Source organism: Marmota monax, unplaced genomic scaffold (genome assembly GCF_021218885.2).
Source record: "Marmota monax isolate L192 unplaced genomic scaffold, Marmota_monax_Labrador192_F-V1.1 WCK01_AAM20220418_F8-fsc00035, whole genome shotgun sequence".
Lineage (NCBI taxonomy): Eukaryota > Metazoa > Chordata > Mammalia > Rodentia > Sciuridae > Marmota > Marmota monax.
Window position 1 is genome coordinate 1,603,382 of NW_026691961.1, and position 26,759 is coordinate 1,630,140.

General features: G+C 40.9%; 2 protein-coding genes across 3 annotated transcripts in view; one reads left to right on the top strand and one right to left on the bottom strand.

Annotated features, from left to right (window-relative positions):
- The window catches only part of LOC124093513 (phospholipid-transporting ATPase ABCA3-like), a 134,432-nt gene extending 128,673 nt beyond the window's left edge, over positions 1–5,759 (bottom strand). The window contains exon 1 of the mRNA XM_046445981.2: positions 5,686–5,759. The gene's annotated coding sequence lies outside the window, so the exon portion shown is untranslated. The remainder of the gene's footprint in view (positions 1–5,685) is intronic.
- A 4,234-nt stretch (positions 5,760–9,993) lies between these two features.
- On the top strand, positions 9,994–26,098 carry Crym (crystallin mu). Of its 2 annotated transcripts, XM_046429979.2 has the most exons (8): positions 9,995–10,221; positions 10,695–10,848; positions 13,078–13,140; positions 16,664–16,765; positions 18,799–18,982; positions 22,984–23,105; positions 23,717–23,801; positions 25,754–26,098. In XM_046429979.2, exons 1-8 carry the CDS (start codon positions 10,052–10,054, stop codon positions 25,816–25,818), a joined length of 945 nt encoding a protein of 314 aa, XP_046285935.1. In that variant the 5' UTR covers positions 9,995–10,051; the 3' UTR covers positions 25,819–26,098. The 2 variants fall into 2 exon arrangements, with proteins under 2 accessions (XP_046286020.1, XP_046285935.1); XM_046430064.2 differs by lacking the exon at positions 13,078–13,140 and having other exon boundaries at positions 9,994–10,221.
- Positions 26,099–26,759: the final 661 nt, after the last annotated feature.

Here is a 26,759-nt window from a genome sequence, read left to right on the forward strand (position 1 = left end):
CATAAAGCTAAATGCAAAGAAATAAATGTCTAGACATATCATAAACTAATAAAAACTAAAGACAAAAACTCTAGGGAAGAAAGAAAAGAGAGAAGTCAGAAGAAAACAAAGCATTACCTTTAAGAAAACAAATATTTTTTAAAATGGGAAAATTGCCATCAGAAACCACAGAGGTCAGAAGAAAATGATAAACATTTTTTTAAATGCCAGAAAAAATTTGTTAACCCAGAATCGGATATTCAACAAAGAAATCCTTCAGAAACTCAGGTTTGAAATGAAGATAATCACAGATGATGGGAAACTAATACCCATCACATCCCAGCCAGTAGGTCTGATCTGAAAGAATTAATTAAGGAAGTTCTTCAGAGAAAGGGAAATGATACTAAAAGGACTTGGAACATTGGGGATGAAGAAAGAGCAACAGAAGTGTTAAACATCTGGATAAATAAAGCAAAATGGTTTTCTTTTCTTCTCTTCCTGAGTATACTCTGGAGTATTTTGATAGTTGAAAATAATACAGTTAATACACCCTGATGAAGCTTTCAAAGAATAAAGATGTAGTATATGAATAAGCTACAATATAAACAGGGAAGAGTAAGAAAACCTATATGTTGATAAAATCTCTATACTGTAATTTAAATGATAAAATATTTATTCTAAATAGACCACAACAAGATTATATTTTATAATCCCTAGTATAACAACTAAAAAGCTATACAAAATCACAATGGATAATTGCAAAGAAAAACACTAGATAGTAAACCAAATACACAAGAAGAAATAACATTGGCAAAGTTTACATGTGTAAATATAAACGTCAGTATTAATATTCTATAATCCATTTTCCTATTATTTTAAAAACAATTGCATAAAAACATAAAAATCCATGCTGATTTAGCAAACAATGTGTAAAGATAATTTGTGAAAATAATAATAGAGGTGGAAAAGAGATAGATAGGTGGCAATATTTTTGTATACTATAGAAATCAAGTTGAATTAACTCAAACTAGAATGTTATAAATTAAGATGTTAGTTGTACTTCACAGGGAATCTACTAAAAATATCACTATAAATATACTGCATAAAAAAGGAAATGGTAAATTAGAAAATATCTATCTTACAGAAAAGAAACTGAGTAACAAAAACATTATAAGACATTTTTTAAAAAGTGCAAATGTGGAAGTGGTTTCCCATCAGTAATTCTAATTAAAGGGTAGAGATTAAGAGAATGGATCCAATTATATCCTATCTATAAAAGACTCAATAAATATATGCCCAAAGACAGAAATAAACTGAAAGTTAAAGGACAGAAAATAAACATTCCATGAAAATAGTAACCAAAATGGATCATATCTATATCAATATCAGAAAAAAACAGACTTTAAGGTAAAAATTGTTAAAAGACACAAAGGACATTATATACTGACAAAAGGCCAATACATCAGGAAGACATAATAATTATAAACATACATGTTCCTAACAACAGAGCCCCCAAAATTTATGAAGCAAAAATTGACAGAAATAAGGGAGAAACAGTGTAAAAATTATAGTATCATTAGCCCATTTTCAATAATAAGTAGATCAACAAAGAAAGTATTTCTGTTATTAGTATTTCTGTTGTATTAATATTTCTGTTGTATGTAATAGAACACCCAAGACGGGTAATCTATAAAGAAAAGAAATTTATTTAACTCAGGTTCTAGAAGTTAGAAGTCCAAGATAAGTGGCTTGATCCTACAAGAGCCTCATGCCACATTATAACATGATAGAAAACCAAAAGAGCAAGCAGGCATGTATAATGAAGAAAGGAACAAAGGACTTTATAACAACCTGCTCTGTGACAACTATCCTACTCTAGTAAGGATTAATCCATTCCCTGGAGAAAGGCATTAATCCTCCTAACAACCTAATCATCTCTTAACAGCCCACCTCCAAACACTGTCATAATGGCAATGAAATTTCACATTTGTTCAGGAGAAGACCAACCACATTCAAACCATAGCAAGTATAAACCACCTGATCTAATAGACATATATAAAATACTCCACTCCAAAATAACAATATACACATTTTTTTCTCAAGTGCACATGGACAAAGCATTATTTAGGACACAAAGCAAGTCTCTATAAATTAAAAAATAATGAAAGAACACATAGTAAGAATCTCCTGTGGCCACAATGAAACAAAATTAGGAATCAGTAATAGGATGACATCTGGAAAATTCACAATATTTGTAAATTAAACAACAGAATCTTAAGCAATCAATGAATGAAAGAAAAAAAATCACAGGGGAAATTTAAAAATTTCTGTGAGATAAATGAAAACAAAGTACAACATACTATCGCCTGTGGGATGCAATGGAGGCAAGTTAATTGTAAACTCTTACACTTAAAACTATTTCAAATCAATAACCTATCCTTCCACTTTAAAAAGTTAGAAAAAAATGTAAGAGCAAACTAAAACCAAAGCTACTAGAAGGCCAGAAGTAGGTTAAAGCAGAGATAGCAGAATCCAGGAAACCAAATGGTCCCTTAAAATGATCAACAAAAGGAACACATCTATTATCTGGACTGTCCAAGAAAAAAACTGAAATTATTAATGGAATAGAATTAAGAGTCTAGAAATAAATCTATACATTAAATAAATCCTTGTTAAAATAGTGTAACTTTTCACTTTTGCCTGCAAATGTCTGATGGGCAGCTGAAAGAAGAATTAAAACCTTGACATTTTGGCATCCATTTTTGTACTCATCTCCTTTGCTCCAAGTCACCTTGGATTCCAGGAACAAGGTCTGGTCTGATAAACATCTTGTGATAATCAAACCTAACTCCCACCCCCAGCAACAGCAACTTTCTTATTAAGACAAGATCTACCTAACCAATCCTGAGACCAGTATGACCACGACTGATCAAGGTCATTTGCTTTGGCAGCTGTGAAAAGCCTTCAGCTGTGCAACCCCCACCACCAAAACCCTTGCCCTCATTCCCCATTCTATAAAACCTCAAAGTCATTATCAGCACCTCAAAGACAGAGCTAAGGAAATGGGTCACTTTGTCTCTATAGTGTAGCTATAATAATAAAAGTTCCTTTTGTACTTTTCACAGAAGGAAAATTACTTTTCCTCTTGGGTTTCTGGAATAAGCAGCCAGACTTAATTTGTTGGATCCCCAAAGTCAGGCCTCTCGCCTAGGACTATGGCAACAACAGGAATTTGGGGATAAAGAAAAAGAAAGATATAGTGAGAATCAGAAGAGAAGTAGCTACATGCCATTGAACTTGATTATTGCCCTGGCATCCTGTTACTTTTTGTGGACAAGGAAATGGGTCATGGACATAGGTTTGGTTGCTTATTTTGCACTTCAAACATTTGTGGGTATTTCTTACATTTCAATGGCATGTAGCGACATCTCTTCTGATTCTCAAATTCAGGGAAAAGTGGCACAAAATTGTATATATAATTCTGTCCTAACTCTACCTCTGGTCTAGCCCCTAGCTACTGTCACTCTACTGTCACACCCCAGAACAAGGGGCTTCTTTCTCTGCCTCTGGATATGGCCCACATTCTCCCTTGAATGTGTATCTGCTTTCCTTTAAAAAAAAAAATCAGTGACTGACTGGTATGTATTGAAATTCTTTTTAATCATGTATACCAAGGACCCAAGTCAAGGTCCTCCTTCCTGGGAACTTCTACATTGACATGCTCATTCATTAACAAAAGAAGTCTTTTGAATAAATGGTCCTTAATCAACCAACTAGTCATGTACAAAAGAATAAAGCTGGATTCTTGCCTCACATCATATATAAACATTTACTCAAAATGGATCATTGGCCCAAATGTGAACAGAAATTACAAACTTAGAATAAAACAAGAGTAAATCTTCATGATCAGGACTTAGAAACATGCTGTTAGACATAATACCAAAAGAAAACATAGATAGAATGGGCTTCACAAAAATAAATGAAAAAAAAAAACTTTTGAGCATCAAGGACACTAACAAGAAAAGGAAAAGATAAAGCAAATAATGAAATATTTGCATTTGCAAATCATATATCTGATAAGGAGTTCATATCTGGAATATATAAAATATTCCCACAACCCAACAAGAAAACAACCCAAGTAAATAATGGGGAAAAGGATGCAAATAGATGTTTCTCCAAAGAAATTAAACAAATGGCCAATAAGCACATGAAAAGATGTTCAACATTGTCACTAGACAAATCAAACTGGAAAACCACACATGATGCCACCTCACACTCTACTAGGATGACTAATAAAAACAAAATAGAAAATAACTAGTATTGACAACATGGAAAAACAGGAACCTTCACACACTGATGGTGGGAATGTAAAATGGTGCAGCCCATACGGAAAACAGTTTTGATAGTTCCTCATAACCTTATAACACAGAACTACCATTTGACTCTCCAATTCTACTCCCAGTTTATGTTTTCTACTAAAAACTAAACTAAAAGAAGTTTATAAATGTTCACAGCAGCATTACTCATAATATCCAAAGGGTAAAAACAACCCCATAGAAATCAACTGAAGAACAAATATACAAAATGTGATATTTCCATTCCATGGAATATTATTTGACCTTATAAGGAGTGAGGTACTGATACATATTACAACCGGCAAGAATCTTGACAACATGATAAAAGAAAAGGAAACATATGATTCTATTTACACAATTCACAAATTCATAGACACAAAAGCAGAATAGCAGTTGCCAGGGGCAGCAATAAAGAGGGTTTATTTTGGGGAGTGATGACAATGCTCTAGAATTAGATAGCACAGTTGTACAACACTGTGAATATGGTAAAAGCCACTGTACTGTACACTTCAAAAAGGGTAAAGTCGTTGAATTTATGTTATTTGAATTTTACTGCAATTTTTTAAATGAAAATCTCCAAGAGAGGATAAAAATGCTACTTTTATCCTAAATCAGATCCTAGGTCAAGCCTCAAGTCAGATTACAACCAAAGTTGACTACACGGTCCAAATCCATCTAACCACTAAACTACAACCTGAGAAAAGTTGTCCATATATCAACATGGAGTCACTTGTATCAAACCCAAACAAAATAGCGAGTCAGGAGGTTGAGAAGAGAAGCGCATCATGCACACGTGGTCTGTGATAAGCACATTAACACCAAGCTCCCTTAAGGGCTCTTAAGCATATATGCCTATAACAAAAACGTTTTGCCACGTACTTCCCACACTGCACCTTGTTCCATAAGTCACAGGGACAGCTTGCTGGACATTGTATTCACTAAGGAACTAAAGTTAGCTCCTGCGCTAAAGCCCTGTAACCAACCTTCTCTATTTCACAACAAATAACGGCACGCTTTTCATTTTTGCCTTGAAAAGCTTCCCTTTGCCTCAACCTCCTTGTTGATGCCTATGTCCTCTGCTGCATGCACAATCCAGTTTGGAGTCCCCTGCTACTCCCGAATAAACCCCGTAGTCCTTAAGGAGTCTCTCGAATTTAGGCTGATCCAAAAAAAAAAAAAAAAAAAGTTTAAATTTAACCCTAAGTATCTAAGTCCCTGTTGGGTGTCTGTTTGTCTGTCTGCGTTCAAGGGGCACCTTCCGTCCCTGCGGAGTCGAGTTCTCTGGAGTAGCGGCAAAGCAGGGTGGCTCACTCCGGCAGGAGCAGGAAAGGTCCCAGACCCGCACACTCACCAATCAGGCCTCGCAACCGTCTCCGCCTCCACCGCTGAGTGGCGCGCGTCGACCCCGAGCAGCGCTTCCTCAACGCGCTCCCCAACCGCTTGCAGCGCAGCGGGCTCGCGATCGGGGGCGTGGTCTAGGCTCGCGCACCAATCAAAGGCGCGGACGCGAGCGGGGGTGGGGAGACTGGGGAGACAGGGAGGCTGTCCTGCAGGGCTGGCGGCTGCTGCGTCTATCTTCCCTGCAAAAGCCCCCTGGAGTCCTAGCCCACCTTTGTCAGACTTTCACAATAATTTCACCGCTTGCTCTTCCTAGGTCACCCCGCCGTGCGCTCCCTCTAGAAAGACAGAGACTGGAGTAAAGGGGGTGAGACGTTTGCCTTAGTCTTAAAGGGGAGCCAACCAGCTACGGAGATTCTTTAATATGATATTTTAAAGTTAAAAAAGTAAACAAGGAGATATATTAGAGCCTAAAATAAAACAGAAACTCCGAATCCTGTCTTTACTTAACATGTTGATATTTTGTTCATCGTGGTTTCTTGCATTAATGTTTATTCTTTAAACATTGCGTTAAAATGTTTTCATGTTGGAATACTGACTATTTGAGTACTGAGTATGTCCCATAAATTTTGTACTGCAGGTGAGTACCACTGGCAGTCACTATACCTGGTTCACCCTAGGAAGAGCTCTGTGCTACCCTCACCTTCAGTGTGGTGGTGGGCAGAAATCTGGGGAAGTGCAAGGGGCCACCTTGTCCCCCAGAATCCATTGGGATTTAAGCAGGGAATTTCCAGAGACTCAGGCACAGAATCCTACAAACCCCTCAGACTTATCCCATAACAAGGTTGCAGGAGAGTGTGGGGAGAAGAATGATCCTGGTTTCCTGGATAGTGGCCCCCACATTACTAGTGAGTTTATTGACATTCTTTCTGTTCAGTCATTATTAAATTAGTAGTGTCATTGTTTTAATAATAATAATTAAAACATCAATAATATTTAATAATAATTATTCATATGCTGATGAATAATACCTATTAAATAAATACTTGCCTGCTAAACACTTGACAGAAGATCTCTTTTATCTCACCACAACTCTGGAAGGTTGATTCTAATATCACTGGTATTATCTAATTTTACAGTTGAGTAATCAGGATTAGAGGAGTGGTTACCTCTCTTGTCTACAGGTTATCTCATATGTACAAGCCTGGACTCAAATCTAAACTGACTAATATCAGAGCCCTTACTTGAGAATCACTAAATATGAAGCTCCTGACCAACTACCAGCTACTTGGTGAGAATTTCAGCCAAAAAGCATTAGAACTCCAATAAACCCCCCAAAACTAGTTAGGATAATAGGATGTTCACATAATGCATCACATCAATTAGTTAAAGTAGGGAAATGATATAATCATTTCTTAAATGTATATAAGACTCTTAACAACCATCCCTAATGAAAGTGCTCTGGAAAGTAATCATAGAAGAGTATTTATATGTCACCCAAAAATATGCTAACTCCACAGCCCCGACTGTCATGAGATGTCTGAACTTCAGTAATCTCCTTCTTCCCTGGGCAGTAAGTACATTCATGGGTCCCTCTGTCAGTTTCCATTGCATCACCAGCTTTTATTCTAGAATATAGCAGTATTTCAGTATACAGTATACAGTTGGCCTTGGTGCAGGTCACCTGGAATTCTGGACCAACCAGTCTCACTAGAACCAATGCTGCTACCACCAAGCAAGGACGAAGGAAGAAGGCTGCTTTCCCATTTTATTATGTCTTCTTTCCAACAATGGTTACAAGCTCTTTAGCTAAAATCAAAGCATCAAGTTGGCAGCTAAAACATCAGGAGGACCTGGGTAAGGTTACCCAAAACCCTCCAAGGAAGATGATTTGAGGTAAGTTACAGACCCCCCCTTTTTTGGTGGGGGTGGGGGGGGAGGATTGTTTTTTAGTTTGGCAGCTATGCATTTATTTTGATACAAATTGGAAATGCTTGAAGTAGGTCATTAATCTATGTTACTTTGCTTCACCCAAAGCTAAAGAAGGTAGTATAATTTTTTAACAAAACATATTAAGTAAATAATAAAAGAGATATCATTAAGTATTAAGAGCTTTCATGAAAACCGATAGTTGGACTAATGGTATTTGGGGCCAACTAAGAATTCTCTTCTACCTGCTTAGGTTTTATACATCCTGACCCACAACAGGATAACTTGCATTTTGAAAAGGCTCTGGAACCTCAAGAGTTAGTTTTCTATGTCTCTAGTCCTATTTGAACTAATTTAAGGCAAAGTTTCTTACTTATGCTTAACTGAGGACCTGGGTGATGTCATCTAAAGCTTCATAAGGAAGACGATATACAGAGTAGTCCTGTTCCTACTGGACATATTAGAAGCAAATACTTAAGCTTTCTCTTTCACCAGGATTAAATTCCTTAATTCACAATGGAAGCAAATAAATAGGTGGTTTTCCTATTTCATACTTTTAGTTGATGAGTATTTGGTTTCGTTTTATTTTGCTTTCTCCTCAAGAATGAAAGACCAAACTGTATTTTCTTTATACTCTGTGTTTTAAAAATCCAGTAAATGTTATGTAATAAAGATTATAACAATACACATAAGGGGCCATAACGTTCTGTAAACCCAACAGCCCTGGAGGTGCTCAACCTCCTTGTGTGAAAACCAGCTTTTCCCAGTTCTCTGTGCCTGCATGTGGATGTTCCTTTCTCCTCCCCCTTCCCTGGGAATACTACTTTAAAAACTTGGTTATCACATGGCTACTCTGTACCAAACACTGTGCCAAATGCACTATATATGATTTCTCACTTCATTGATATATATTTTCACACCCTTTACTAATTCACTCTATTCTATTATGATGTGACCATTTCCTAAGAAATGCCCAGCCAAAATACCAAGAAATTGTATTTATTATTTTCCAGATCCCACTCTTGCTCATCTGTGTTATCCTAAACATTTGCATTCTAAGTACTTAATCTTTCTGAGCATGTAATTTCTTTGCAAAGAACCATACCCTCTTAGCCAATGGTCTCCAAGAAGCAATCCTAGTTTTACTACTGATGCTCCTGACATTAGTCCCTAGTTCTAGCCCAACTCATCTGGCAAACTTACTGTTCCCATGGACTGGACAACATTCCTTGCACACCTGGGATTCACCTGGCCTGAAATGTCCTCTTCCTCCCTCTCTGCCAGAGTAGCTTAATGATCATGAGTATCAATCTGGAATCTGATTCCAAAGGCAAAGCCCAACTCTTCTGTTAACTTGCTGGGTGACCTTGGACACATCCCTTCCCTTTTCAGCGCCTAAAATGGACAGTAAGGCTCATAACACCACCTACATACCTCGGAGATTATTGCATAATTAAGTGAAATAATGCAGTAAAATGCATGGTGCTGTACTAGCACATATCAATAATAATCGTGATCATAAGTATTGTCATCATTATTATCATTCCAAGCCTTGGTTTCTCCTGCTTTTTCATGACACTCTAACCACTCCAAGTCAAAATAATCTCTTTTCTTTGAATTACACAAAGTTGTTTCCATATGACTGGTTTAGTAGCCAGGGGTTACTACTGTACATCATTGATTTCCCTCCAGGGTGCTTTCTGTCCTGTTTCCTCAAGTGCAATGTGAACTCCTTGGGGAAAACAAAACAAAACAAAACAAAAAACCTCTGCATTTTGCTCTTTGTGTGACTGAGGTCATTACACCTTGCCTTGAGAACTCTCTCCTCTAAGGTGAAGTTTAATTTGATAAGTTAGCCTGAGAGACAGCTTTGCACTTAAAGCCATTAATAGCCAGGCATCTGGGGAGTGTGGGTGGGAGTAAGATTGGGATTGGAGCCTCCAGATGGGGACAGAATTGAAAGCAAAGTATTTAATAATCCTGTCTCCTTTCATCCAAGATCTAGCAGCAGGTAATAGTTTAAGACATAAGAGATGCTCGCTACAGGATCCTGTGCCCCATCTCCCTATCTCCTTTGCCAAGACAGTAGCCAAGAGCGGAGTTGGTGGGGAGGAGCGGAGATGGAGTGCCAAAGTCCTCACTAACACGTCTAGCCAGGAATGTAGTTAGAGCTAATCCCAGGAAATTAAGAAAGTAGACTCAAGAATTCTAACTCCTGGCCTGACGCCGATTCCACCCCTGGGGAGCACCCACCTCACTCGCTCTTGGAGTCGGGGGGGGGGGGGGGGGGCGGAGACAAGCCTGGGCGGGGCGATGTTGCCCGGCTCCCGGGGACTGGCGGCTGCCCAGTAGGCGGCACCGCAGCCCAGCGGGCGCGCTCTTATAGCGCGCCGCGGGGGGAACGTGGGTGTCAGTCGGTGCTGGGCTGAGGTTAGAAGGCAGGCGGCGAGATGAGCCGGGCGCCCGCATTCCTGAGCGCCGCCGAGGTGCAGGACCACCTCGGAAGCTCCAGCCTCCTCATTCCGCCTCTGGAGGCGGCTCTGGCCAACTTCTCCAGTGGCCCGGACAGAGGAGTCGTGCAGCCCGTGCGCACCGTGGTGCCGGTGGCCAAGCACAGGGGGTGAGTGAGAAAGACCGGGGTAAAGGTCCGGAGACACTGAGGAGAAGGACCAGGAGGCAGGGAAGGGATGCTGTGGGAGAAGGGAAAAGAGGACTTGCTTGATCATTGCTAATGGCAGCTGTCACTTCCTCGGTAACCTCTGTTAAGTGGGCGCTTTACAGGTGTTACCAGGTTTAATCAAACAGAGTCCACATCGGGAGATATTGATGGGGAAAAGAGACTCAAGAGAGGTTAAATGATTTACCCAGGCGTACACAGAGCTAATAAGTGGCCGACCTGGGTTTGTTTTCTGACCAGAGTCAGGCTTTTGAACACACTAAGCTTTTCGGCTTAGTGCATAAGGGAAGGGCAGAGGTAATGAGGGTCGGGAGTGGAGCTGTGGGGGAGGAAACAGAAAAGATGGCGAATCGGACTTTATAGGAGACCCCAGTGTTGATGGGAAGGGTTTGAAGCTGCTCCCTCTCTCCATGTAGCTTCCTGGGGGTCATGCCCGTCTACAGTGCAGCAGAGGATGCCCTGACCACCAAGTTGGTCACCTTCTATGAGGGCCACAACACCACATCCACCGTTCCCTCGCACCAGGCAATTGTGCTACTCTTGGAGCCTAGCAATGGCACCCTGCTGGCGGTGAGCAACTCTTTATCCTGGGGTGGAGCTGGGGCTCCAGAGCTAGACTCAAAAGTTAGTTCTGCATGAGTGGGAGGCATTCTGGTTGTGACCCCAAGTCCCCTCTACCAATGAATGGATACTAGCCACAGAGAGGGTTATCTGTAACTGTGTGTCTGTTTGTATGACTGTCTGAGGGTGTGTAACCCAGCCCACTGCTGCTTCCAGTGTGTGACAGTATGGAAATAATAATGTCCTCATTCTTCTGCATGGTCGTATCTGCTCAGATACCTCACATACAGCTTGAGCTGAGAGAATATGTATTTACTGAATCCCTATCAACGTGGGGGAGGGTGTTCTCCAATCCGTGGAAGTCTCTTCTGAGGAGTACACAGTGACCTGTTTTAATATGTAACTATAGAATCAAAAAGTAGAAGTACCTCACATTTATTGAGCAGTTTTTAATGTGTCATGTCCTGTTCTAAACACTTCACATGTATTAGCCCTCTTAATTTTGAAAACCACCTATGAGGCAGGAAATATTACCCCCCTTCGTTGGTGAGAAAATCAAGTCATTCAGCAACTGAGACCAACTTACCCAAATCTAGGTAGCTAGTAAGTGGCATGGCAGGACTTCAGCCTAAGCCCACGATGTGCTCTACTGCCTTTTTAACTGCTACTTAATTGAGCACTTATCTGCCAGGCAGGAGATTCTAGTCACATTCAATTCTGACAATTCCTCCTTGGGAGTTTTTACTCCTTCTTCTTCCACCCAATTTCTGATGATGTCCTTGAGGCTCAGGTTTCTAGAGCAACTTTGCATGTCACATAGTTGGTTAGTGAAAGACCTAAAAATCATTCCTAAGTCTAACTGACTGACTAGAGCTTATGCTCTTAAGTGTCCTTCAGTTTGGCTCTTAAACTCTCTTTCCTTCTTTCCTGAATTTCTGATTCCCCAAGGACTCTTGACGGTTCATCACCCCTCTATGTCGAGTATCTAGCTCTTCCCAGCCTAAATTCATCCAATGGTGATAACATCCATACTGTCTACCTGTAACAGTGGTTCCCCTGGAACCTGATTCCTGGGCCTTTGACAGAACCTTAGATCCTTGCTGCTTCTGCTCAGTACTATGTGATTCTGTCCTCATCTGTAAAATGAGAATAATGATGCCTACCTTTTGAAGGTCGGCTAAGTTAATAACTTATAAATGGAGGTCAGTGCAAAAGATAGTTATTGAGCAGGCGTAACAGAAGTCCTCACTGTGCATGAGAATCATGGGGGGAGCTTTTGAAAATGAGGATGTCTGGGTCCTACACCTAAGAGATTTAGGTTTTAGGGCCGGGGGTGTTTTTTGTTTTGTTCTATTTTTTTTTTCTGTGCCAGGAAGTGAACACAGGGCCTAAATGCTGGGCATATGCTCTACCTCTGATTCATATTCAATTAATCTAAAGATAGTATCTGGGAATAGTATCTTTACAAAGCTCCCCATATAAACAGCTGGAGTGAGCACCACTGATGTGGAATTCTTGGCCCCTGACAGATGTGAAATGACCATCTTTTTTTTTTTTTTTGTAATTTTTTTTTGTAGTTGTAGATTCACATCATGCCTTTATTTTTATTTATTTATTTTTTTAAAAGAGAGAGAGAGAAATTTTTTAATATTTATTTTTTAGTTTTCAGCGGACATAACATCTTTGTATGTGGTGTTGAGGATCGAACCCAGGCCGCACGCATGCCAAGCAAGCGCGCTACCGCTTGAGCCGCATCCCCAGCCCCAATTTTTATTTATTTTTTAATGTGGTGCTAGGAATTGAATTCAGTGCCTCACACGTGCTAGGCAAGCGTTCTGCCACTGAGCTATAGCCCCAGCCCTGAAATGACAATCTTATCCCACAAGTTCCTTCTCAGTTTGGTGTTTGAAAATCCCAGGGCAAGGAAACAAGATGGTCAGTTGTTAAGAACTCACCATGTGCTAGAAGTTTTCCTATACACTAATGCCTTTAATCCTCTCAGTACCCCTCTGAAAGGCTTATATTATCTTTGTTTTTACAGGTGATGAAACCAATGCTTAGGGATTAAAATGTTCAGTTACATGACTCATAAGTGGAAGGATTCTATCCAACTCTGACATAAGCCCCCGCTCTCTATAGGATACTTTATACTCGTAGGGCTTCTCTTTCAAAGCTGTTTATCCCAGTTTGAGTACTAGAGAGGGGAACCCCTTGTTCACTGTCTCCACTTCCTCCAAGGTCATGGATGGAAATGTCATTACCGCAAAGAGAACAGCTGCAGTATCTGCCATCGCCACCAAGGTAAGATGAGTGGCTGGCTGTGCCATCAGGTGAACTGGTGGGTGAGGTTGGGTGCCTCAATCTTGAGAGAGTAATAGAGAATAAGGAATGTTTTCTTATCTTCCTTTGGACATTGCTGGAACTTTATATGCCAAATACAAGATATTGGCACAATGATTCACCAAATTATCAGCTGCCACTTAGCATGCATGACCAGATGCTAAATACCTCACATGTATTATTCCCATCCACTTTGCAGAGTAGATTCTCAAAGAGGCTCTATCAGTTGCCCAGGATCACACAGCTAATAAGTAATAAATCTTGACCTAACTCCTAGGACTACATTCTTACCCCTGTACCACATTAGACCTAAGACAGTATGGTTGCCCCACAGGACAGCCAGTAGTGCACAAGAGGCAGAGGGTGAGCATATCAAATCTAAGCCACACTCTTTTATTCATTCAACTAGTGTTGACTGAGCTGCTACCACATTCCAGGCACTTTTTTTTTTCTTCCAGCACCAGGGATTGAACCTACCAGCACTAAACTACTGAGCCACATTCCTAACCCTTTTATGGGTTATTTAGAGACAGGGTCTTGCTAAGTTGTTTAAGGCCTTGCTAAGTCGCTGAGGCTGACGTTTGAAACCATGATCCTCTCTCTGCCTTAGCCTCCTGCCTCAGCCTCCAGACTCAGTCTCAGCCTCCATTCCAGGTGTATGCCACTGTGCCTGGCTGCCAGACAGTTTTCTAACTGTTGAGGATCCAGTAGTGAACAAAACAGAGAGATGCACACAGAAAAGATCAAAAATAAAATAAAAGTGAAAAGTAAAACACAGAGTATGATTTGCTTAAAAAAATAAACAACAGAAAAAAAAGCCTTTTGAGTCTAATAATGAATTGCATCAATAATCCTTAATTAATAATAAATATTACTGTGTAATTAATATTTATTGATCAATAAGTAATTATTACTGTGTTCAGAGCCCTGAAAAACAAACAACAACCCCAGAAATCCACTTAGTATGTTAGAAAGATGAAAATAAATCAGAAATCAGGAGGATTAGGGAAGAGGTGACATTTTAAATTATTCAGGAGAGACCTCACTGAAAGGATGACATTTGAATTAAGACTCAAAGTGGTGAGTGAGTGACCCATGCAAAAGTGTGGAGGAGCCCTCTAGGCAGAAGGAACCACAAGTGATGGGTTGACAATATTTTTAAACAGCGTCAAGGTATCCCAATAACAATAATAATAACAATAATAATAATAACAATGTCTTTTTAGGGGTTAGAGTTAAGAAGAAGAGGCTTAGAAAATGAGGTGTCTTTGGGAACAGTTCCGGTCTGGAAGCTTTTATGTTAAATGGAGAAGGATGATGGGAAACTAATGGAAACATGACCCTGAGGGGATTGGAGCCGCCAAGTCCAGGTGTTCAGATTGCAAGTTAAGGTTTTCTCAATATATTACAGGGAGGGAAGGAAACAAGGATTAATCTGATAATTGTATGTGAAGAGAGTAGATCACAGAACACACCTCGACAAACTAGTTTTTAATTACATCAGATCGAAATAATCAAGAGACTCCTTGAGATAACTTTTGCTGGTGATAAGTTTGCTGGTGATTTAGAAACAGAAGGAATCTTACTGCCTTACATTTGTGAAGGACTTCAGTCTTTTTCAAAATAGTTTCCAACCCATCATCTGGATTTTGAGGAAGACAGAGCAAGTATTAATGATCTCATTTTACACAGAACACTGTGCTTGTTTGCATTAATAAAAATCTGTGGGTGGGGGTATAGCTCAGTTGGTAGAGTGCTTGCCTCACATACATAGGCCCTTGGTTCAATCCCCAGCAACAAACACACACACACACACACACACACACATACACACATACAATCTGCACTCCCAGAACAGTTGGGTTGACATTTCAGAGTTTAGGCTGAAACTCATAGCCTTATTCCCAGCATTGACAATTTCTGAAACTCGAGTGCACTTCCAAAATTAGATTTATATTACCTATGAACAGAAAAACATGGTAATATTACCTAATTCTATTTATTGGATAAGAGCATAGGATTATTATTCTTATGGATCTTGTCTCTTTGAAACATTTCAACCCAGATTCTTTGAACACAGAAAAGTATCCCTCCTGCAGCTTTAAGAGATAATATCCTAATGTCCTGAGACTTTTTTAAAGAGTTTTATGGGGAATTCAGAATTAAGATTTTTCACTACAGACTTTTCACTTTTAAGGTTATACTCCAGAATTTTAGCAAGTAGCATTAGAATAAACAGCAGACACAAAAAACTCAATTTTTACTCAATAGAAAAAAGGCAGATGAGGGTCTGTCTTAATAAATATGGTCTGAAAAGTGAAGGATGTCTTTCTCTACATCCATAGTTCACAATGGAGGAGGACTTCACCATCTGCCCCCAAAACATTAGCAATATTTGGAGACACTTTGGGTTGTCACAACTGAAGGGGAAAGAGATGGGAGGTGCTACGGGTATCTAATGGATAGAAATAAGGTATGTTATGTAGCATCATATACTGCACAGGACAGCCCTCTTCCCACTGAAGAAGGACCCAGCCCAAATTTCTGTAGTGCCAAGATGGAGAAACCCCATTCTCTTTCTTATAGGTCATAATAGGCACCTACCCTATTGGAGCAGGGACAGTGTTGGAAATTGAACCAGGAACACTTTACCACTGAGTTACACCCCCAACCCTTTCTATTTTTTGTTTTTTCTTATTTTGAGACAGGGTTTTGCTAAAATTCTGAAGCTGATCTCCTCCTGCCTCAGCCTCCAGAGTTGCTGGGATAATAGGCATGTGCCACCACATACTGCATGTATCATTTCTATACAAATAAGACTAACTCTGTCCTCTTGGGGCTTAAAGACTAGTACAAGAAAATGAATTTTGAAAATGAATTTCCAAACACATATTTTGAAGTGGTGGATTCTATCAGGGAGGTCAGAAAGACTTCACTGGAGAGAAGTCGATCATAAAATCCTACAAATAAAAAAAATAAAGAATTAATCAGATTTCCTTAATCAGATCCTGAACAGTTTAAAGAAAAGTTTAAGATTTATGGTTTATTTCACAATACCAAATTGAACTTTTCTCCTTCTCAGCAGTTCACTATGAATGTTTTTAGAAGCATGAAGATGTAAATTTGGAGCTCCACTGGGGTATTTAGTAGTTTTAGACTCCCGATCAAGTTATTTAACCTCTCTGGACCTCAATCTTCTTATCTATAAAAAGAGCACAATAATTTGAGTTTCCAGCTCATAGGGTCCTTCTCCAGACTAAATGAGATCATGAGGGTAAAGTATTGGCATAGGTTAGGTGCTCGCTGAAAATTCTTTCTTTCCTCCTCACTGTACAGAGAGTAAACTGAAACACAAATCGACGTCTCTGGGATTGCCTGCAAGGTCTTGAAGATAGAGCAGAAGTCGCCTGATTTTCAAACTGTATTTGTTTTCACCTGGCTGCCAATTTCTTCCTTGACCTTTCCCACCCCATTTCTCCCCTAGTTTCTGAAACCACCCAACAGTGATGTGCTGTGCATCCTTGGGGCCGGTGTCCAGGCCTATAGCCATTATGAGATCTTCACAGAGCAATTCTCCTTTAAGGAGGTAAGTTCAGGGTGAGGGGTGGGGAGGGAGTGGCCAGTGAACTCTGTCTGTATTCCTTCACTGCAGTGTGAGTTTCTATGAAATAATTAGGTTAACAGTCCAATCTAGACAATTCTTTACCAGAAGTCCTGATGGAGGTAAGTGTCAGAGGAAGGTATGATAACAACCTCTTTTTAAAAAATATATTTATTTTTTAATTTTAAGCAGACAATACAAAAATAAAACAAAAGTTAGTCTTATTTGTATGTATTTATGTGGTGCTGAGGATCAAACTCAGTGCCTCAAGCATGGTAGGTGAGCGCTCTATCACTGAGCCACAACCCCAACCCCTGATAACAACCTCTTGTCAGTTTCTCAGTTCACAGGGATGCAGCACACCTGGTCAGTTAAAGAACTATAACTCTTACATATAGATGGTCCTTTCAGCCCCTCTCTGTGCTTTTTTTAGGAGAATCTAGGAGTTTTCAAATATCCAGGGCTATGGATCCAGGAACCAGGGATGAGGCTTAGCAAGCAGGAGGCCACAGCATCTCCCTCCCGCAGTCTATATATTGGCCCACCTTTCCCCTGTGTTGACTCATGCTTCCTACTGAGAATGTTTGATGCTTTTTTTTTTTACATTTTATTAGAGAACTATAGTTATACATAGTATTTGGATTCATTTTGACAAAATCATGCATGTAAGGAATTTGGTGTCAATCCCTACTCTCACTTCCCTTCCCATCCTCCTCTCCCCTGTTCTCCCTCATCTACTCTACTAAACTTCCTTTTACACACACACACACACACACACACACACACACATATATATATATATATATATATATATATATATATATATATATATATGAAATCACCTTTGGTACCTTTATAGGTGCATATAACATGATACTATTTTTGTTTTATTTTATGTGTGTGTATGAGAGAGGTGGAACAGATTTAAAGTATGAATGTTTAAAATTTTTAATGAATTTTCTTCCCAAAGAAGAGGTATTACTTAAGATAGGAAATTGACCTTTCATCTGTTTTCAAAGACAAGAGGTTAATGTTTTTTAAAATTCTTTCATTAGCTTTTTATAGTTTTAATCATGTCAGGCATTCAGTTTATCCTTTTTGTTGAATGCTCTAATATCACTTTTCCAAATTTTCTAATTTTCCCCTGATATTTGTGATGTTCCCTGGTCAAGAGGGGTAACATGGCTAGCTGTTCGCTTTTGACTGTGCATAATGCATTGTTTTTCACCTTGGCTTGATGAACTTTCTTTAAGTTTATGTCTGTATTTACTATATTTCCTTGTGAGACATTCTTTAGGCCTTATTTTCAGTTGAAGATTCACAACCCCAGACCCAAATGTTGAAACCTGTTTACAAGCCAGCAAGTCCCTAGTTATGTCAGTGATATCCCTTAACACCACCTCAGCACCTCCCAGGAACCTGATTCCAGCTCACACTCTTGGACTTTTCATCAGCTTCTCCATTCACCTTCAAACCCTTTGGGTCTTTGATCACCGCATACCTTGCAGAGATCAAGTTATTCCATGCAAAGCACTGCCAGATACCTTTTATGAATATCACACCCATATGACTCCTTTACAGGTCTCGGACATAAAGTGTGAGTTTTATACAGACTTTGCCTAGTTATCATCTCCATTTTATAGACATGAAAACTAAGGCTGAATGAGGTAGAGTCATTTCAGGAGCAGTAAGGGACAAAGCAAGGATTGATTCTAATTCTGCCTGGCTCCAGAACTCGATCTGCTAATCAGTAATAGTATAGTAGCTATTTAGCTACTGAGGCTGTGTGTCCTTGCCTACAACTAGAGAATTTCCATCCTTTTTATAGAGGAAATTTGTAGATAAAACATGTCCTTGATCAAATGTCCATTCTCCATAGGGAATGATTTAGATTCCCTGTGGAATCTATCACAGTCCTAAACCAGAGAGGTTCAATTTCCCTTTGGCACCTCTGGACCCGGTGTAACGTAAGTAGACAAAAAATGACACCAGTGTCCTTCTTGTTACCCCGAATGAAGGTAAGGATATGGAACCGCACCAAAGAAAATGCAGAGAAGTTTGCAAACACAGTGCAAGGAGAGGTCCGGGTCTGTTCATCAGTGCAAGAGGCTGTGACAGGTGCTGATGTGATCATCACAGTCACCATGGCAACAGAACCCATTCTGTTTGGTGAATGGGTGAAGACTGGGGCTCACATCAATGGTAAGCAGAGGGGCTCCATGAGCCATGGGTAGGGTTTGGCGAAGAGTCCTCCTTAGACTGGACCCCAGGGCCACATAGGTAGGGCTGGTTTCCTCATTGTGCAGAATGCCCAAGCTTTATGAGGACCTCAGAAACATGTGAGCCTTTGGAGATCTTATATCTCAAAGTATGAAAAGGAACCTAGACGTGGTGGTACATATCTGTAATCCCGGAAACTCTGGAGTCTGAGGCAAAGGGACCACGTAGTTTGAGGCCAATCTGGTCAATTTAGTGAAATCCTGTCTGAAATTTAAAAATAAATAAATAAAATTTCAAAGGGCTGGGTATGTAGCTCAGTGGTAGAGCACCCTGGGTTCAATCCCCAGTACTGAAAGGGGGGAAATTATATATATATATATATATATATATATATATATATATATATATACACACACACACACACACACACACACATACATATATATATGTATATATATATGTGTATATATATGTATGTGTGTGTACATATATATATGAAAAAAGGAAATTGCAACTCTGAAACTGATAAATATTTCACTAATACTGTTCTATAAAATGTAATACTGCAGTGAATGGTAAAGCACAGCTTCATTCTTAAATGTGATGCAATTTAAATCTCAAAGGCCAAAAGGAAATCATTTGTTTTTCAAACACAAAATTATAAAATTTTTCAAAGAAATTATAGTACAAAAGACATGTGAATGCTTTTAATTTGTGTGGTGAGATGGAGGAGGGAAGAGGAGTTTAAGCCTGAGGATATCTGGGGCCTCTGAAGATCTTTAATCCGCCTTTGAGTTTACAGCAAGAGCTGGTCTATATCAAATACTTAACACCAGGTGCTGCTCTAAAGTTTTTATTATGTTATAATCTTTACAACAACCTCATGAGGTAGTAACCATAATTATCAGGGCTCCTTTTTTACAGGTAGGATAAACCAAGGCATAGAGAGATTAAGTAATTTGCCCAAAGCCAGTGGTGCTTGGTGGCAGGATTGGGATTTGAACAGAGGCAAGTCTATCCTTAGAGCCCAAGCTCTTAAACAAAGTTCCATATTATCTTCTGATAAGATTGAGCCAGGTGCCCTGGCACATGTCTGTAATCCCAGCAGCTCAGGAGGCTGAGGCTGGAGGTTCGTGGGTTCAAAGCCAGCCTCAGCAACTTATTGAGGACCTAAGCAACTTAGCAAGACCCTGTCTCAACAAATAAAAAGGGTTGGGGATGTATATAGCTCAGTGTTAAGCACCCCTAGGTTCAATCCCTGGTATCCACCCACTCCCTCCAAAAAAAGACTGGCTTCTGATGAGCAGAGCCATCAGAAAATGGTACCAGTGCCCTATGTTTCAGTGACAAGCACAGCGATATAGACTCGGAAGCTAGGAGTTGTGTACACTTGGGCAGATGAGCAGGCAGGAGCCAAGTCAGGTGATATGTGTTCATTTATAAGCATTTATTAAATTTCTACCATGCACCAGGCATTGATCTCCATGCTGGGGATGCCACAATTAATTAGGCACTTGAGGACACTACTCTCCTGGTGGCTACATTCTAATGAGGGGAGATAGACTACAAATACATAGACAGCTTCTGCTAAAGATGAGCCTTTCTGAAGGAAACAGGACCATGACAGAACTTGATAGTGAAGCAGAGGGCGGACGTGGAGGTAGGTCCTATCCGTAGGGTTATCTGAACAGCTCTCTGAGGAGGCATTTTTCAGTTGTAACCTAAATGATGAGGAAGAGCCAGCTATGCCAGGAGCTGAAGGAAAGGCACTGCAGGCAGATGACGGTGAATGCAAAGACCTCAGGGGTGACAGTGATCATGGCATGTTTGAGGAACGCGCCAAAGTAAAATCAAGGTCCCAGTTTGCGTTGGACTGTTGTTATAAGGTAGGTCCAGAGAGTAGGTATGAGGTGGTTTTTGGAAACTAAAACTTTTTCTGGAAGGACTTGGGGGAATCAAAAGGAATCAGTTCTTGGTGAAGTGGGTTCCCAGGGCCAGAGCTGAATATCCACCAAGACTGATTTGATTTTTTTGTTTTTCAACCTAAAACTATCCTCTCAAAGTTTCCGTGGTTCAGGAGTCTGGCCATGGGTTAGCTAGGTCTTCTGCTCAGAAGTCTCCCAGGATGAAATCAGGTGTTTTCTAGGCTGTAATCTCATCAAGTTGTTCAGGGTTTTCTTCCAGGCCACATCGTTGTGACAGTATTTAGTCCATTGTGTTGTAGAACAGAGGGTCTCAATTCCACTTTCCTCATCCTCAAAGTCAGTAGCAGAGAACTCCTTGTGTTGGATCCTTCTCAGACTTCAAAACTCCCTCCAGGAAGGTCTGACTTGATCTTGAGTCAAGGTATCTCTTCTAGTTCCCTTGCTTAGGGTCAAAATTGCTGTCTGTATTCACAGAGGCATCAAGTGCACTTAAAAAAAGCTCATCCCCACAGACAACAGGGAAACACCAACAGACTTTACCTGGTTTACAGCTCAGCTGAGAGGAGGCCTGATTCCAACCTCCCCCACACTTACATCCCCTGTCCCCCAGCCCACCAGCCAGTCTTCTGACTCTCAAGTCTTTCTAGTCCTCAGTTTTTCTGAGTTAGGCCCCTCCTTTGCTGCCTGGCCCACCTCCATCTGCCTAAGTAACCTCAAACAACCCTTTGAGAGCTCACGGGCAGCAGAGAACTGAGGGGAACACTGCAGAATGAGGGATGCCCTCAGAAACTGGAGGCTTTTTTTCCCCACTATATTATGATTTATTTACGAGCTTCAATAGCTAGTGCTGTTGTTCTATAGAACTCCCCGCACCAACAACCTGACCTTCAAGATGGACAGTTTTACATTACTCTCTTTGAAAATTAGAGTGAGGGCAAACAGGAGGAGGAGAACAGTTGAGAAAACTGGAAGTCAGTGCAAGAAAACACTTAAAGGCTGCCTTCTATTTGGAAAAGACTTCACAGCAGTTTTCAAAGACTAACTGCCCTGAGCTGGATCCAGCCAGCCTGTTTTGTTTGGACCTTAGAGAAATCAAGAAATAACACTTGCAAATAGATTTCCGGTCTCTTAAAAAAAATGGGGATATCTGGTAACAGTGACAAGTATTCACACATGGCAGTAATTAGCTGGAACTGAACAATGACCATCCCCTTGAGAAGGCCGGCTCTCTTCTGTGTTTCGTGGCCTCCACCATTTCCAATCTGGTACCTCTATCAACTCTGCTCCTTTCCATTACCTGCCTGGCTCTGCAGGCATTTGGTTGCAGGCTCTGCATTATCTTGTGTCCCCGTAGCAGGAGGCAGTAGGAGGCATGATGTATTGGATTCATTGTTCTGGTCCTGGGCTCTGTGGAGGATGTGAATGCTCAAGGCCAGGAAGGAGCCAGCCTTCTTTCTATTAGGGCTTCCCTGTGACCTTGACATTGTGCTATTTTCTCATGAGTTCAAAGAAAAGTGTTTAGGAATGAGGAGTGGTAATGATTGGAAACTAAACAGCAGAAGATAAGGAGTGTGAGTGTGAATAAGCTCTAAGGGATGGCTCTGTTTCAAGGTTTTTATTAGGATACCATCACTTCTGGTAAGAGGCACTCTCAAACCTGGATTCAGGATGAGATGTAACCTTAAGAGTCCACCCTTCAAAGCCTCAATTTGTGTGTCTGTTAAATGGGAATCAGACATCGAAGTGTACTTGTAAAGACCATAAATAGTGTATGTAAGACACCCCACAGTAAGTATCCAATAAACGAATGCTAAGTAGCCTCAAAATCTTTTAGGAATAAGGTAGAGTTTAAAACAGAAAGGAGAAAAAATGGTAAGAATTATTTTTAATAATATTTGGTCTTACCAATTGGGTGGGGCTGCTTGGCCTAGGGAGTTATGTAGTTTTCCAAGTCTGAATATTCCCACATGACCTTTGTTCAGCTCTCTCGAATGTCTTGTCCTGATGAGTATCCCTTGGGATTCTTCTGGGCTGAGGTTTTGTCTTGCTGTCTCGTAGCCATCGGAGCCAGCAGACCTGACTGGCGTGAGCTGGACGATGAACTCATGAAGCAGGCCGTGCTGTACGTGGATTCCCAGGAGGCCGCCCTGAAGGAGTCAGGGGATGTCCTGTTGTCAGGGGTGAGCCTCCTGTCCTGCCTGGCACAGCTGTTGTCTGGCCTGGGTTTCACTAACTTCCCCTTCAGTTTATCCTCTTCCAGACCTTGGTCCACTCACTTCCTGATGGGGAAGAAGCTCTTAAACATCATATAACCCTTTTAAATCCAATTCCAGAAAAAATGGCCATTATGGTGATGGCATGTGTTTTCCTGCCCTCTCTGCCAGGAGAGAGAAGCTCGAGGGGTTTTTCCAATGGACTTTCTTATAAGGAAGTAGGATTGGGAGTTGGGAGCCTATTGCAGCCTGGAAAGTTTCCCCGTGTGGCCAGGACAATGGGACTGTGATTGACCCCCTTTTGGCTGCCTTTTTCCCTTGTAATCAGGGCATAGAAGCAAGAAGGGGGCAGCCAAAATGCATGTTCAGATCAAGACACGTCTATTTCCTCACTGAGACCGGGACCTGGCAGGCCACCCCGCTCCATGCAAGCTCAGCTGTCTGCATTCTTGGCATCAGAAAGGATTTCAGGGGACAGCATCCAGTTTCCACATGGTCTTTTATCAAGTTCAGCCCTTGAAGCCAACCCCGAGCAGACTCTGGCTCCTTCCCTTAGTCCGTGTGTGTTTGTTTCTCAGGCTGAGATCTTCGCTGAGCTGGGGGAAGTAGTGAAGGGCATAAAGCCAGCCCACTGTGAGAAGACCACGGTGTTCAAGTCTTTGGGTAAGATCCATTGCTCCCTGGGCACAAATCCAGCCAGAGCACAGGCAGGCTTCCCAAGTGGGGCAAAGAGAAATGAGTCAACAGGCCCTGGGGCTGGATCGCTGTTGAGTCCATCACGCCAGTCAATTATTGACATGTCTTAGTGCAGTGAACTCTGGGAAGTTCACTGCACTAAGACGTGTCGGGAAGTCCTGGCTTGGAGTCCCTTCTCTGCCATGTACTGGGTGTGTGTGTCCTCATCCTGACATCTCTGAGCCACACATTCTTCAGCACCTGTTACTCTGAGTTGTTATGAGGATTAAGTAAGAGGTGCTTGGAAACCGATTGGTGCTATCATTCAGACTTAGATCTAAATGAATTCAGGAGACAGCTTTCAGAGGTAGGGGCAGGGAGAACAAGGGGGAAAGCCTAAAAGAGATTCAGATAGGAAGCTCAGCCTGATACCTCTTTGTTCCCTCCTTCCCTACCCTCCTCCTTGCTTCTCAAACAATGTGGTTCATGGGAGCTATAAACTACCTGCGCTGGTACGGGAAGAAACCCATCAAGACTGGGCTCCCAGTGGCTCCCCTCTGGGCCCCTGGGCTCACCTCTTCCACTCTACCAGATTTAAGAGAATAGAAGTGCATGGGAGCAGAACACATTCAACTGATAGGCCTACAATACTGAAATAATCCCAAATTTGTTGGTATATAGTTGCTACCTTGAGCCCCTCAGGAGTGCCCTCTGCCCTTCTCTTAAGACTTCCATACTTCATAACAAGCTCAAATGCTTGGCAGAGCATTAAGAGGGCTCTGGCCACCCAGAAGCCATGGTATGGTTTAGTAGCCATGCCTTGCCAGTTATTAAACATTTTTTAAATCTCTCAGATACTTGAAGACAGGCAAAAAAGGCAGTATAAGCTTTATGCAGAATTTGGTTCAGAGACATCCCACTGATCCTGTTGTGTCTGAAAGTTTCAGGCTTCACAGCAGACCAGAGGACGTCAGCCTCCTTAAGGAGGCCAAACACTGCAGAAACCTGCACTCCCCCTTTTGAGCAGTATTCTGTTTTCTACCTTTTGGGGATTGGTTTACTGGCACATCTTTTCATCTGAACACCTTTATGTATCTGTGCTGGGTGCAAAGTTTAAGGTATATATTCAGAATTACAGATCCAGTGTCCCTTATCCAAAATGCTTGGGACCAGAGGTGTTTTCAATTTTAGAGTATTTTAACAGGCTGCTCTGGTTGAGCATCCCTGATCCGAAAATCTGAAATCTGTAATGCTTTAAAATTGATCTTCAAAAAGTTTCAGATTTCAGAGCATTTGGGGTTTTAGATTTTCAGATTAGGGATGCTCAAGCTAAACAAAACAAAGGGGAGATGCAAAGGATGCAGGGTTGAACCAGACCAGAGGTCAGCAACTACAGACCATGGGGCCAAACTTGGCCAACCACGTGTTTCTGTATGGCCCAGGAGACAGAAACTTTTTTTTTTTTTTGTAAAAACAAAGAAATTGTTTCCCATTTTCAAATGATTAGGAGAAGAAAAACCAGAAAGATAATATTTCATGACACATGAAAATGACAGAATTTCAAATTTGAGTTCCCATAAAGTTTTATCGGAACACAGGCAGGCCCATGGACTGACCTATCATCGACAGCTGCTTTTCCACTGTCAGAGTCAGAGTTGAGTACTTGTCACAGAGACCATGTGGCTAAAAGTATGCTGACCCCTGAACAAGGCCTTGATGGACACACATTTGGGCATTTATTGCTTAACATCATAGTCCATGCCTTGACCTAACCTTTGCAGAAATATCCAAGCCTGAACTCACCTCTGGATAGCAGTCCCTATTATCCTGATGGGCATTAGCAGCATGCACAATATTATCAGAAAACTGCCAGTCACAGGGCCTGGGTCATTTTGGGTGTTGTTCTGACATAAAGTGACCCAAATTTCTGTTCATTCCAGGAATGGCAATAGAAGACATGGTGGCAGCCAAACTAGTGTATGATTCCTGGTCATCTGGTAAATGAAACAAAAGATTTTGTGTTGAGATGGATGTTACAGCTCCAGGGTTGCTGCCCCTGATTGTTTCATAATTTCTAGATCAAATGAGGAAAGCCCATTCCCCAGTGACTCACAACTTGTGCTTATCATGTTTTATCTTAAATACTAAGGTCCCCATTAATGTTTGTAGTTGGAAAGCAACACTGGTAACCATTCCTTCTGTTATTCCAGATTATTATAACATTCCCCCTCCCTTGTATTTCACTAACTTTGTATTCCCCTGAAATAAAGCATTTTCCAATTCTGCATTGTTTGTTTCAGTAACGTCTATCCCTCATGGTGAAGAAATGAGGAGGCTCATGCTTCCATTTACTCCCTGGGGGGCCTTCAATGACTGTAATGACAATTTTTTTTCTGTTTTTTGGTTGAAATACAACTCATCACATAACTCACCATTTTAAAGTGTGCCATTTAGTTGTTTTTGTTATATTCACAGGGTTGTGCATCCATCCCCACTATCTAATTTCAGAATGTTTTCATCACCCCAAAAGAATCCTGGTGTTCATTAGTGTTACTAAACATTTTCCTAGCCCCTAAAAACCACGAATTTACTTTCTACCTCTTATGGATTTGTCTCTTATGGAAATTTCTTATAAATGGAATCCTATTCCATGCAACTTTTTGTGCCTGTTTTAAAATTTAAAGAAAAATAGAGTTTCTATTATAGGTCAGGAATCCTTTGGTCACAGATAGTAGAGAGCACAACTCAGTCTCTCTTAAGTGGAATGAACGAGTGGAATGGAATTTACTGGCTCTCGTAATTAAGAAGTAAACAGGTAACTGGTTCCAGCTATGGTGGTGTCTACACAGGCTGCAAGTGTGATCAGGAGCCAGTCTTATTCTCTGCATCTCTCCATTCTGTTTTCTTATTATGGGTGTTCTCCCCTGTAAAGATACTGTGGCTGCC